Genomic DNA, 13,358 nt, shown 5'->3' on the forward strand with positions numbered 1-13,358 from the left:
CAAACCAAAAGGTAAATTCATCTGGGAAATCTGGTCAGTCGTAAACCTTTTCCAAATTCACTATGATGGCTTTCCCATAGACAAACAAAAGTGTATATATACGTGACTGTAGCTGGGGGTGGCAAATTTCAAGATTCTTGTAATAGCCACTTCCAAACTGGTGGCAGCGATATCACTGAGCGTCTCACCCGCTGGGGAGGAGCTTGATCACTGCAGCGATCCTCTGTGGCTGCTTACTTGACATAGAATTATTTATTGATAAATATCTGTCTGACATGTTTGCAGTTAATAGTTTAGCTACAACTCAAATTGCATAATATCTGCATAAAACTGTGAACAAATAGTAGTAGTATTGTAGGCGTCATGACACAGGCACAAACAAGTTGTGTGAGTTCCTGTGTGCTAGGTGTGTGAGTTCCTGTGTGCTAGGTGTGTGAGTTCCCATATGCTAGGTGTGTGAGTTCCTGTATACTAGGTGTGTGAGGTCCTGTATGCTAGGTGTGTGAGTTCCTGTGTGCTAGGTGTGTGAGATCCTGTGTGCTAGGTGTGTGAGGTCCTGTGCGCTAGGTGTGTGAGGTCCTGTATGCTGGGTGTGGTAGTTCCTGTATACTAGGTGTGTGAGTTCCTGTATGCTAGGTGTGTGAGTTCCTGTATGCTAGGTGTGTGAGGTCCTGTATGCTAGGTGTGGTAGTTCCTGTATGCTAGGTGTGTGAGTTCCTGTATGCTAGGTGTGTGAGGTCCTGTATGCTAGGTGTGGTAGTTCCTGTATGCTAGGTGTGTGAGTTCCTGTATGCTAGGTGTGGTAGTTCCTGTGTACTAGGTGTGTGAGTTCCTGTGTGCTAGGTGTGTGAGGTCCTGTATGCTAGGTAGGGTAGTTCCTGTGTGCTAGGTGTGGTAGTTCCTGTATGCTAGGTGTGTGAGGTCCTGTGTGCTGAGTATGTGAGGTACTGTGTGCTGGTCATGTGAGGTCCTGTATGCTAGGTGTGGTAGTTCCTGTGTGCTAGGTGTGGTAGTTCCTGTGTGCTAGGTGTGTGAGGTCCTGTGTACTGAGTATGTGAGGTACTGTGTGCTGGTCATGTGAGGTCCTGCGTGCTAGGTGTGTGAGTCCCTGGGTGCTAGGTGTGTGAGTTCCTGTGTGCTAGGTGTGTGAGGTCCTGTATGCTAGGTGTGGTAGTTCCTGTTTGCTAGGTGTGGTAGTTCCTGTGTGCTAGGTGTGTTAGGTCCTGTGTGCTAGGTGTGTTAGGTCCTGTGTGCTAGGTGTGTGAGGTCCTGTGTGCTAGGTGTGTGAGGTACTGTGTGCTGGTCATGTGAGGTCCTGTGTGCTAGGTGTGTTAGGTCCTGTGTGCTAGGTGTGTTAGGTCCTGTGTGCTAGGTGTGTTAGGTCCTGTGTGCTAGGTGTGTTAGGTCCTGTGTGCTAGGTGTGTGAGGTCCTGTGTGCTAGGTGTGTGAGGTACTGTGTGCTGGTCATGTGAGGTCCTGTGTGCTAGGTGTGTTAGGTCCTGTGTGCTAGGTGTGTTAGGTCCTGTGTGCTAGGTGTGGTAGTTCCTGTATGCTAGGTGTGTGAGGTCCTGTGTGCTGAGTATGTGAGGTACTGTGTGCTGGTCATGTGAGGTCCTGTGTGCTAGGTGTGTGAGGTCCTGTGTGCTAGGTGTGGTAGTTCCTGTGTGCTAGGTGTGTTAGGTCCTGTGTGCTAGGTGTGTTAGGTCCTGTGTGCTAGGTGTGTGAGGTCCTGTGTGCTAGGTGTGTTAGGTCCTGTGTGCTAGGTGTGTGAGGTCCTGTATGCTAGGTGTGTGAGGTCCTGTGTGCTAGGTGTGTGAGGTCCTGTGTGCTAGGTGTGTGAGGTCCTGTGTGCTAGGTGTGGTAGTTCCTGTGTGCTAGGTGTGTTAGGTCCTGTGTGCTAGGTGTGTTAGGTCCTGTGTGCTAGGTGTGTGAGGTCCTGTATGCTAGGTGTGTGAGGTCCTGTGTGCTAGGTGTGTGAGATCCTGTGTGCTGGGTATGTGAGATCCTGTGTGCTGGGTATGTGAGTTCCTGTGTGTTTTCATGTGTTTTTGGCTGTATCCTGCAGATAGTGATGTGAACTGGTTCATGTTTCGTCCTGTGACAGCTGTGCTTTGAGTTATCTGCCCACCACTGTGAGGGAAGCCAGACAGCTGGCCCTGTGAGTGATGTGTAGCCGACATCGATGCTGTCACTGTCAATCACAACATGTAATGTACACCATGGATAGACCTGGCCCACCTACTTCAACAACACCAACTACACCATCACCAACTGCACCAACACCTGCCTAGCAACACTGACCACACCAACAACTCCCAGCTAATGTGCCCCTCCTCCCAGCTCATGCCTCCCTCTCTCTCTCTCTCTCTCTCTCTCTCTCTCTCTCTCAAGCTCTCTCTCTCAAGCTCTCTCTCTCAAGCTCTCTCTCTCAAGCTCACACTCAACTCAAAAGCTAAGTTCATGTATAAGTGTAGCACTGAACTGAACATGTGAAGAATGTTTAAATAGTTGCCTATTGACAATGTAATGTCCCATATCACCATTCTCCCTCAGCCGATGATGTGCAACTTGGTGATATTCTGGCTTGTGAAAATATGTTGCTTTATGCATTATCAGTCTCTGTGCAGTCTTTATTATATCACGATATATCTCACCTGAGCTGGAACAAATACCCAGTCAATACAATGTACACATTTAACACAAGTATACTTATTGACTACTTAGATGTTTTTTTAATTCTGCAGTTAGTTTGCTTCAGCACTAACGTGTTGTGATGTGGTGACCTACCTAATGTTGATACACTAAACCAGCTACTCACATGTACTGAGATGCTGCCATTGTTTAGGCACTGGCACATGTTACTGAGTTAGTCAAGCTTGTCTGTCTCTTGCAGACAATATGGTAACTATCTTGCTGTTGTATTTCTTTCTCTCTGATGGCACCTTTACATAGAAGTTTATAATGAATATTTGTTGTAAACTCACTCACTCTTCTGTGTGACAAAAAAGATGTTTGCTGACATGGTGTTGTTAGCTCACCTGGTGTTATTAGCTCACCTGGTTTGTTAGCTCAACCGGTGTTGTTAGCTCACCCGGTGTTGTTGGCTCACCATGTGTTATTAGCTCACCTGGTGTTGTTAGCTCACCTGGTGACTGCATTGTTGTTAGCTCAATTATCATCTCTCAATGCAAGGGATAGCATCGTTGATAGATTAACTGGAACAAAATATTAATAATTATGTAAACAGTTCCCACAGTTGGTTATCTTCATATCTCAGTATGAAAATATTAAGCAAAAAGAAAGCAAATGGGGGACTACATTCATATATGCAAACATGGTGTGGAGTATTGGACCAGGTAAGTACAGCAAGGTGAGCTCTGACAGCCCCTTCACAATACCAGCCCTTCCACAATACCAACCCCTCCACATTACCATCCCCTCCACAATACCAGCTCCTCACAATACCAGTCCTTCCACAATACAGACGCTCCACAATATCAGTCCCTCTAGGTTACAGCCCCACCACAAGACCTGCCCCTCCATGATACAGCTCCTTGACAATACCAGCCCCTTCACAAGACCTGCCCCTCCACAATACCAGCCCCTCTACACTACCAGTCCCTCCACAATACAGTCGCTCCACAATACCAGTTCCTCCAGGTTACAGCCCCTCTACAGTACCAGTCCCTCCAAAATACAGCCCCTTGAAAATACAGCCCCTCCCCAATACCAGTCCCTCCACAATATCACACAGACCCCTCTCCGCAATACCAGTCCCAATACAAGCCCCTCCAAAATACTAGCACACACCCCCACACACAATACCAGCCCCTTTATGATACCAGTCCCTCCACAATAACACACACACCCCTCTCCGCAATACCAGTCCTAATACCAGCCCCAATACCAGCCCCTTCACAATACTAACACACACACCCACACACAATACCAGCCCCTTTATGATACCCTCCCTCCACAATACAGCCCCTCCACAATACCTGCCCCTCCCTAATACCAGCCCCTTTACAATACCAGCCCCTCTATAATACCAGCCCCTTTACAATACCAGCCCTTCCATAATACCAGCCCCATTACCACCCCCTCCGCAATAGCAGCTCCTCCACAGCCTCCACCACACACACACACACACACACACACACACACACACACACACGCACACGTACACAAGCACCAACGAGCAGCTGGAGACTTCTAAACCCAGTTGTGATTAAATACCAACAGTTTGAACAAAGGAGAGGCTCATCTCTATTGTGGTTCCATGTATGCCGTGTTCCCTGTTGGAAGCTTGGTAACTGTTTCTTATTATTTGAATATGTTCTTTTGCAACATTGCTAATAAAAATAATTATAAAATGAAATTTTGAAAACCAAGGTAGGATTTTGTGTGCGGCAAATTGATGGAGACAATCCATGGCTGTAGGATTATGAACCATTTTGGTTATTGTGGAGGGAGTGTGTCGCCCATGAGGCAGGGCTGTGTCACCATGAGGCGGGGCTGTGGCTCGATGGGACTCACTCACTCACCCTGGTTTGTCCCCAGCTGGAGGGTGGGGTCACAGAGGGACGCATCATTGTCGACTACGTGGCCATCAAGGAGGACGAGATCTCCGTATTCCGCGGCGAGCTGGTGCAGATCCTGGCCACCAATCCCACCAACATGTTCCTGGTGCATCGCGCCGCCAACCACAACTCCCCCGCCGCGGAGGGCTGGATCCCGGGACACATCCTCGGGCCCAAGGACATGGACGGCAGTCTCAAGTAAGTCACATGCCTGTCATTGCTACAGCTCAAAGTGAGTTTTTATTTGTTGTTTGTTTGTTTGTTGTTGTTCAACACCGCACTTAGCAATATTCCAGTTTTATGACGGCAGCCTGTAAATAATCGAGTCTTGACCACACTATCCAGTGATTGACATCATAAGCATCAATCCACACAATTGGGATAGGATGACATGCATCAGCCAAGTCAGCGAGCCTGGTCACCCGATCCCGTTAGTCACACATAACAACAAGCATAGTCCCCTTTTATAGCAAGCATGGGTTGGTGAAGACCTATTCTATTATTTGTACCTCACTTATTATCTTGTTCAAATCAATGTGATTTTTTTGCGATTTTTCTTTTCAGAATATTTAAGGTAAGAATTTAAAACAGAACTTTAAAAATCTTATTCTTAGCAACCACAGGACACAGGGCTTAAACATTTTGTTATACCCCCCGACAAAATGTATAGTTATACCAAGATTCCGTCTGTCCGTCCGTCCGTCCGAAAACATTGTCCGCGCAATTTCTCTTAAACTATTCAGGGGATTCATCTCAAACTTAGTACATATAATCTGTGTCATATGGAGGGGTGCAGTCAAAAGAAAAAAATAGTTTTTATTAATTTTCCATTTTTTTATGAATTTTTCAAACCCTAACGTCTGCCGGAAAACTTTGTCCGCACGATTTCTCTTAAACTGTTCAGGGGATTCATCTCAAACTTAGTACATATAATCTGTGTCATATGGAGGGGTGCAGTCAAAAGAAAAAAAATGTTTTTATTAATTTTCCATTTTTTTATGAATTTTTCAAACCAAAATGTTCGTCCGAAAACTTTGTCCGCGCGATTTCTCTTAAACTATTCAGTGGATTCATCTCAAACTTAGTACATATAATCTGTGTCATATGGAGGGGTGCAGTCAAAAGAAAAAAATTATTTACGCTTTATATATTGTTTTGCATAATTATATAGATATGCTACTAAAACTGTGCGACTGTGAGGTACACAACAAAATATATTTATTCATCAAAGTGAACGTATCTCTCACCCTTAGTGTGGCTTCGATGACAGCACGTGATGTAAACAAAGGAAAACTACGCAAATGGACAAGGTTTTTCACATTTCGGCATATTTTCTCACTAAAAGTTAACCATGACATATGTTTATCTAGATGTGTAGACTCGTAAAAAATGAAACAAAAGAAAATATTATCATTGTTGCGGTGAATAATGTGATTTGGCGCGGTCACAGTATGTGGTTAAGCGGAACCTATGGAACGGGGTAAACGGAAGTTATAAGTATCGGAGAGACACATGTTTTTGACGAAATTTAGGTAAACATTACTGAATGAAATTTTAAATAAAATTAATAAAATAGATGACAAACATAAGGTCAGATATACAGAGAACACATTTTTATTACCAGATAGTGTAACAACAGGATTAACTTGCGTAATTCAATTCGCATTTGTTATGCTATTTCCGATGACGGATCATGACAGCCTGAAATGAGACTGAAGAAAAGTCTGTGCGTATTATACACGAGAGATATTTTTTTCAGGATTTAATTGCCCATGATTAGGGTTGCGTATTATACACGAATAAATATGGTATATACGAAATGTAAAGCTTTGGGCGTGTTTGTTGTTGCTAATAAACTGTATTCAACCAGAAAATATTACAAGTGTTCACAATTCTTCAGTTCAACTTCACTGTTGATAGATAATACAAGATAACTAGATAAAAGATGTAAATGAGTTAGTGGTAATAAAATTATAATCTGACATGAAATGTATTTTGATATCCATCCATGATTAAAAATTATGTCTCACAGTTGAGACTGATGTTATTTATTCATCCTGTATTAGTGTCACTGTAAATTGTTTCATGAGCTGTGAAGTAATTAAAGATTGTGGAAAAATAAAACCAACAAGCTTTGTTTTTCATTCATATATCCTTTATTTCTCTGAAGAGCTGAGAATGAGCTGAGAACATTAATTAGCACTTGTTAACTTAAACTAAAGACATATAATATTTAAAAGATACTTAACTTTAAGTGTAACATTAACAGTGAACACTTTAAATTTCATTAATCATACAATAAAACATTTGACTCTCAAAAAATATTTTTGTCTCCCAAAAATTCAAGTCAAGGTGTCTCTCAGATATTGGAGTCTAGGGGGAACCCTGCCTAACCCTATCCTAGCTATTTAATTTGTAACTACTGACACACTAGGCGGGTCGGGGGTATTAGTGAGCCACGCTCACTTTTGCACTTGTTTGAGATTCAAATCATTCAAGGTGTCACTACTTGCACTATACATCAGTGTCATAAATAATGTAGCAAAATTATTTTTTTCTGTCTTCTTCCTTGAATCTTTTGCACCAATTAGTTCCTCACTTTAGATATTTGTACTAAATTTGTGTAAAGCCGAGTGACAATTCCGGGTTAGAATAAGTCTTCAGCAACCCATGCTTGTTGTAAGAGGCCACCAGAGGCATCATATAGCTGGAATATTACTGAGTGTTGCATTAAACAACAAACGAAAACAAAATAAACTTGCTTCCTAAATCAGGTGAGCTACATAGCCTAGTGTCTCTGTTTTTTTCAATACTTCTTGGCTTCGCAAAAGTTTCAGTTGAATTAAAGAACATATTGTCCAGATTGTTTCTTGCGATGTCTTGCACCCAATCATTGTAATATGATCCTAAACATCAACCTGGTTTCAATCTCTGATTGCATAGATAATTGTTTAAGGTACACCCACTAATACATGACATGTATAATCTCACTGAAGTATATCTCCTTGACGCTGCCCCGGAGTTTTGCTGCTGTTCTGGTACTGAGGACTGAAAGATCCACCCGATAAATGTTTTTATTGCCCAGCTGACTGATATAAGTTGTTGTTATTTTCTTCAGAAAACACTCGTGGCAGATGTTCAAACTGAAGAAGCCAAGTTTTCGGCCTGACAAGTGCGCTGATGGGATGAGCAGCCTTGAGAGGAAGGCCAAGTCACTCGGGCGGGATGGAAAGCCCAAGGTCAAGGTAGTGGTTCATTTTTAGATGATAGTCTTATCACATACTTTCATTCTTTCACCTTATTCTGTGTGTGGAGAAATAAAACTCATATCATTGCTTGTGTGGTAACATGGTTCAGGTGTCAGGCTTGTGTGTTCAGGTGAGGATGTGTCCACCTTGTGTGTTCAGGTGAGGATGTGTCAGGCTTGTGTGTTCAGGTGAGGATGTGTCCACCTTGTGTGTTCAGGTGAGGATGTGTCAGGCTTGTGTGTTCAGGTGAGGATGTGTCCACCTTGTGTGTTCAGGTGAGGATGTGTCCACCTTGTGTGTTCAGGTGAGGATGTGTCCACCTTGTGTGTTCAGGTGAGGATGTGTCAAGCTTGTGTGTTCAGGTGAGGATGTGTCCACCTTGTGTGTTCAGGTGAGGATGTGTCCACCTTGTGTGTTCAGGTGATGATGTGTCCACCTTGTGTGTTCAGGTGATGAGGTGTCCACCTTGTGTGTTCAGGTGAGGATGTGTCAGGCTTGTGTGTTCAGGTGATGATGTGTCCACCTTGTGTGTTCAGGTGAGGATGTGTCCACCTTGTGTGTTCAGGTGATGATGTGTTCACCTTGTGTGTTCAGGTGAGGATGTGTCAAGCTTGTGTGTTCAGGTGAGGATGTGTCAGGCTTGTGTGTTCAGGTGAGGATGTGTCAGGCTTGTGTGTTCAGGTGAGGATGTGTTCACCTTGTGTGTTCAGGTGAGGATGTGTCCACCTTGTGTGTTCAGGTGAGGATGTGTCAGGCTTGTGTGTTCAGGTGAGGATGTGTCCACCTTGTGTGTTCAGGTGAGGATGTGTCCACCTTGTGTGTTCAGGTGACGATGTGTCCACTTTGTGTGTTCAGGTGAGGATGTGTTCACCTTGTGTGTTCAGGTGAGGATGTGTCCTCCTTGTGTGTTCAGGTGATGATGTGTGCACCTTGTGTGTTCAGGTGAGGATGTGTCAGGCTTGTGTGTTCAGGTGAGGATGTGTCCTCCTTGTGTGTTCAGGTGAGGATGTGTCCTCCTTGTGTGTTCAGGTGATGATGTGTCCACCTTGTGTGTTCAGGTGAGGATGTGTCCTCCTTGTGTGTTTAGGTGATGATGTGTCCACCTTGTGTGTTCAGGTGATGATGTGTCCACCTTGTGTGTTCAGGTGATGATGTGTCCTCCTTGTGTGTTCAGGTGATGATGTGTCCTCCTTGTGTGTTCAGGTGATGATGTGTTCACCTTTTGTGTTCAGGTGATGATGTGTCCACCTTGTGTGATCAGGTGATGATGTGTCCTCCTTGTGTGTTAAGGTGAGGATGTGTCCACCTTGTGTGTTCAGGTGATGATGTGTTCACCTTGTGTGTTCAGGTGATGATGTGTCAACCTTGTGTGTTCGGGTGATGATGTGTTCACCTTGTGTGTTCAGGTGAGGATGTGTCAGGCTTGTGTGTTCAGGTGAGGATGTGTCAGGCTTGTGTGTTCAGGTGAGGATGTGTCCTCCTTGTGTGTTCAGGTGATGATGTGTTCACCTTGTGTGTTCAGATGATGATATGTCCTCCTTGTGTGTTTAGGTGATGATGTGTGCACCTTGTGTGTTCAGGTGATGATGTGTCAGGCTTGTGTGTTCAGGTGAGGATGTGTCCTCCTTGTGTGTTCAGGTGATGATGTGTTCGCCCACTTTGTGTGTTCAGGTGATGAGTCCAGGGGACTTCAACTACGAGGTCCCCCCAATCGTCCAGCAGCCCCTGACCAGTGTCACAGTCCAAGCGGGTGATACGGCCATCCTCACGTGTAAGATATGTGGCCGACCTCGCCCCAACATCAGCTGGCGCTTCAACGACGCCACCACCATCCTCCCAGGTCCACGAATACTGCTGCTGTACAATGAAGAGGGTGTGGCTACTCTGCAGGTAAGACTGACAAGTGAGGGGGAATCCCTGGATCCTGCTGCAACCTATGCATCATTTAAGCAGGCAAAAGTCTTGTATATAGCATATATTGGCTGCTGAGTAAAGGGTCATTTTTTGCTGCCACTATAAGGCCACGAAGGTTGACTTTCTAAAGAAAATACACAATCCAATGCATCTATGCAGTTGTAGGTTCAGATGGAATCTACGGAAATTGGACACACAAAACTTTTGCGAAAGATAATGATAGAATCATTGAGTTGAAGAAGGTGATGTGGCAATTCAAATTCGATCCTCACAATCAGTGAAACATTTGCAACTTCTTATGGAGTTTGTCATAACATAACTGTTACATATATCATCCAATAGCATGAGGTGGTTCGATGAACAAATTAACCTCAACAAACGATACAGATGACTATCCCGTGTGGTGTATTAAGATATAATGCTTGACCTTGTCCTTCTTGCAGATCACTCAGGTGTCCTTGTCTGATGCGGGAGAGTACGCCTGCTTCGCAAGTAGCGAGATTGGCTCCATCGTGACCCGCGCCAACCTCACAGTACTAGGTGGGGAATACTAAGACCTTCCTGCTCATATCACACGTCACCAAGTCTCATGTCAGATTAGGATGTGTCTGGTCTCATCTTTACAGGGATGTCTGGTCTCATATCACACAGGGATGTGTCTCATATCACACAGGGATGTCTGGTCTCATAGCACACAGGGATGTGTCTCATAGCACACAGGGATGTGTCTCATATCACACAGGGATATCTGGTCTCGTATCACACAGGGATGTGTCTCATAGCACACAGGGATAGACCGCCTCCGTGGTCTAGTGGTAGAGCGTCCGCCCAGAGAGCGGAAGGTCCGGGGTTCGATCCCCGAATGTGTCATACCAAAAGACGTTAAAACATGGTACTTGTTGTTACCCTGTCTGGCGCTCGGCATTAAGGGGTTAAAACAAGGACTGGTCGGCTCAGAGTCAGTATACTGTGTCTGAGTGGGGTATTCATGTTAAACTGCGGCATGGTATCTCAGTGAGCTAGCACTATAAATCGGCATCAGTCCAAAACTAGTATAAGCAGCCACACAAACACACACACGTACATGCACGTCGCTATGTATGTGCAATAATCTTGGACGCGACTTTAAACCCCATTTCACCTCACCTCACACAGGGATGTCTGGTCTCATATCACACAGGGGTGTGTCTGGTCTCATATCACACAGGGATGTCTGGTCTCATATCACACAGGGGTGTGTCTGGTCTCATATCACATAGGGATGTCTGGTCTCATATCACATAGGAGTGTGTCTCATATCACATAGGGATGTCTGGTCTCATATCACATAGGGATGTCTGGTCTCATATCACATAGGGATGTTTGGTCTCATATCACACAGGGATGTCTGGTCTCATATCACATAGGGATGTCTGGTCTCAAATCACACAGGGGTGTGTCTGGTCTCATATCACATAGGGATGTCTGGTCTCATATCACACAGGGATGTCTGGTCTCATATCACATAGGGATGTCTGGTCTTATATCACACAGGGATGTCTGGTCTCATATCACACAGTGATGTCTGGTCTCATATCACATAGGGATGTCTGGTCTTATATCACACAGGGGTGTGTCTGGTCTCATATCACATAGGGATGTCTGGTCTTATATCACACAACTATGTTAAGTCTTATCTAAACAAGGATGTCTGGTCTCATATCACACAAGGATGTCTGGTCTCATATCACACAGGGATGTGTCTCATATCACACAGGGATGATCTGGTCTGATATCACACAGGGATGTGTCTGGTCTCATATCACACAGGGATGTCTGGTCTTATCTAAACAGGGATATCTGGTCTCATATCACACAAGGATGTCTGGTCTCATATCACACAGGGATGTCTGGTCTCATATCACACAGGGATGTCTGGTCTCATATCACACACGGATGTCTGGTCTGATATCACACAGGGATGTGTCTGGTCTCATATCACACGGGGATGTCTGGTCTCATCAAACAGGGATGTCTGGTCTCATATCACACAGGGATGTCTGGTCTCATATCACACAGGGGTGTGTCTGGTCTCATATCACATAGGGATGTTTGGTCTCATATCACACAGGGGTGTGTCTCATATCACATAGGGATGTCTGGTCTCATATCACATAGGGATGTCTGGTTTCATATCACATAGGGATGTGTCTGGTCTCATATCACACAGGGATGTCTGGTCTCATCTAAACAGGGATGTCTGGTCTCATATCACACAGGAATGTCTTGTCTCATATCACAGGGATGTCTGGTCTCATATCACACAGGGATGTGTCTTGTCCTATATCACACAGTGATGTCTGGTCTCATATCAGATAGGCATGTGTCTCATATCACACAGATATGTCTGGTCTCATATCACATAGGCATGTGTCTGGTCTCATATCACATGGGGTTGTGTATTGTCATATCACTCAGGCATATACAATCTACAAGTGATCACCTTCCTAATATACAATCCATAGATGATCACCCATGCTATACATGATCCACATGTGATCCTTGCAACCTTGTCTGTTTAAATGTGTGTGTATTCCTGCACGGTCCCCCATCTGTTATGACATACGCCCTGGATCCATTCACTGGCACAGCTTCTTTTGTAGGCTGTTTCCAATACTAGGATGAATATCAAGAAAGGTCCAATGAAATTACTCTCTGGAGTGAGAAAAAGTCTGTGCCAGCTTAGAGACTGGAGAGATGGAGGTGTAGGGATGAAGCTGTGGTGATAATGGGTCCAGAGTATTTATCCTAATAGAATGGGAACATGTTACGCGGGATGATCTGGTCCTGTCTATGTTGGTTTGTTCCCAATGTTCTCCTGTTGGCAGATCGGCCTGGGGCCCCGGGGCAGCCTGTGATCCGCAACCAGGTGGGGACAGCTGTGCACCTGGAGTGGTCACCGCCTCCCAACTCTCACTGTGGACAAATTCAGGGCTACACCGTGGAGTTCAGGGAGAAAGGTCAGGATACATGGACAACTTAACATTGTCATTAGATCTAGGAGGGATGGATGAAGTTACACATAAAGCATTAAAGCTGAGTTCATAATACTTGGATGTTTCTTGGGTTGACAGATCCACAGCTGGATTTGGTGGGGTGTTCAGTTCATTTCAGAATATGCTTCATGCAAACAGGAATGTTTCGGTTTTTGTTATTTCATGGCATCAAATTATGACTTTATAGTGCAACAAAGGTAAATGTTATTATTCAGGACAATAACACCAGTGGTAGGGTGTTGATGAGGGTGAGACAATGAAGGTGGGGTGTTGGTGAGGGTGAGACAATGGAGGTGGAGTGTGGATGAGGGTGAGACAATGGAGGTGGGGTGTTGATGAGGGTGAGACAATGGAGATGGGGTGTTGATGAGGGTGAGACAATGAAGGTGGGGTGTTGATGAGGGTGAGACAATGGAGGTGGAGTGTGGATGAGGGTGAGACAATGGAGGTGGGGTGTGGATGAGGGTGAGACAATGGAGATGGGGTGTTGATGAGGGTGAGACAATGGAGGTGGGGTGTTGATGAGGGTGAGACAATGGAGATGGGGTGTTGATGAGGGTGAGACAATGGAGATGGGGTGT

At 44.9% G+C, this 13,358-nt stretch overlaps 1 protein-coding gene across 1 annotated transcript in view; it reads left to right on the forward strand.

Annotated features, from left to right (window-relative positions):
* The window catches only part of LOC139464083 (kalirin-like), a 90,323-nt gene that overhangs the window by 63,961 nt on the left and 13,004 nt on the right, over positions 1-13,358 (forward strand). The window contains exons 16-20 of the mRNA XM_071245637.1: positions 4,561-4,778; positions 7,699-7,825; positions 9,500-9,718; positions 10,186-10,282; positions 12,610-12,741. Of these exons, the coding sequence (XP_071101738.1) occupies positions 4,561-4,778; positions 7,699-7,825; positions 9,500-9,718; positions 10,186-10,282; positions 12,610-12,741 (793 nt within the window). The remainder of the gene's footprint in view (positions 1-4,560; positions 4,779-7,698; positions 7,826-9,499; positions 9,719-10,185; positions 10,283-12,609; positions 12,742-13,358) is intronic.

Source organism: Haliotis cracherodii, unplaced genomic scaffold (assembly GCF_022045235.1).
Source record: "Haliotis cracherodii isolate W230 unplaced genomic scaffold, xgHalCrac1.p SCAF_16, whole genome shotgun sequence".
In the NCBI taxonomy this organism is placed as follows: domain Eukaryota; kingdom Metazoa; phylum Mollusca; class Gastropoda; order Lepetellida; family Haliotidae; genus Haliotis; species Haliotis cracherodii.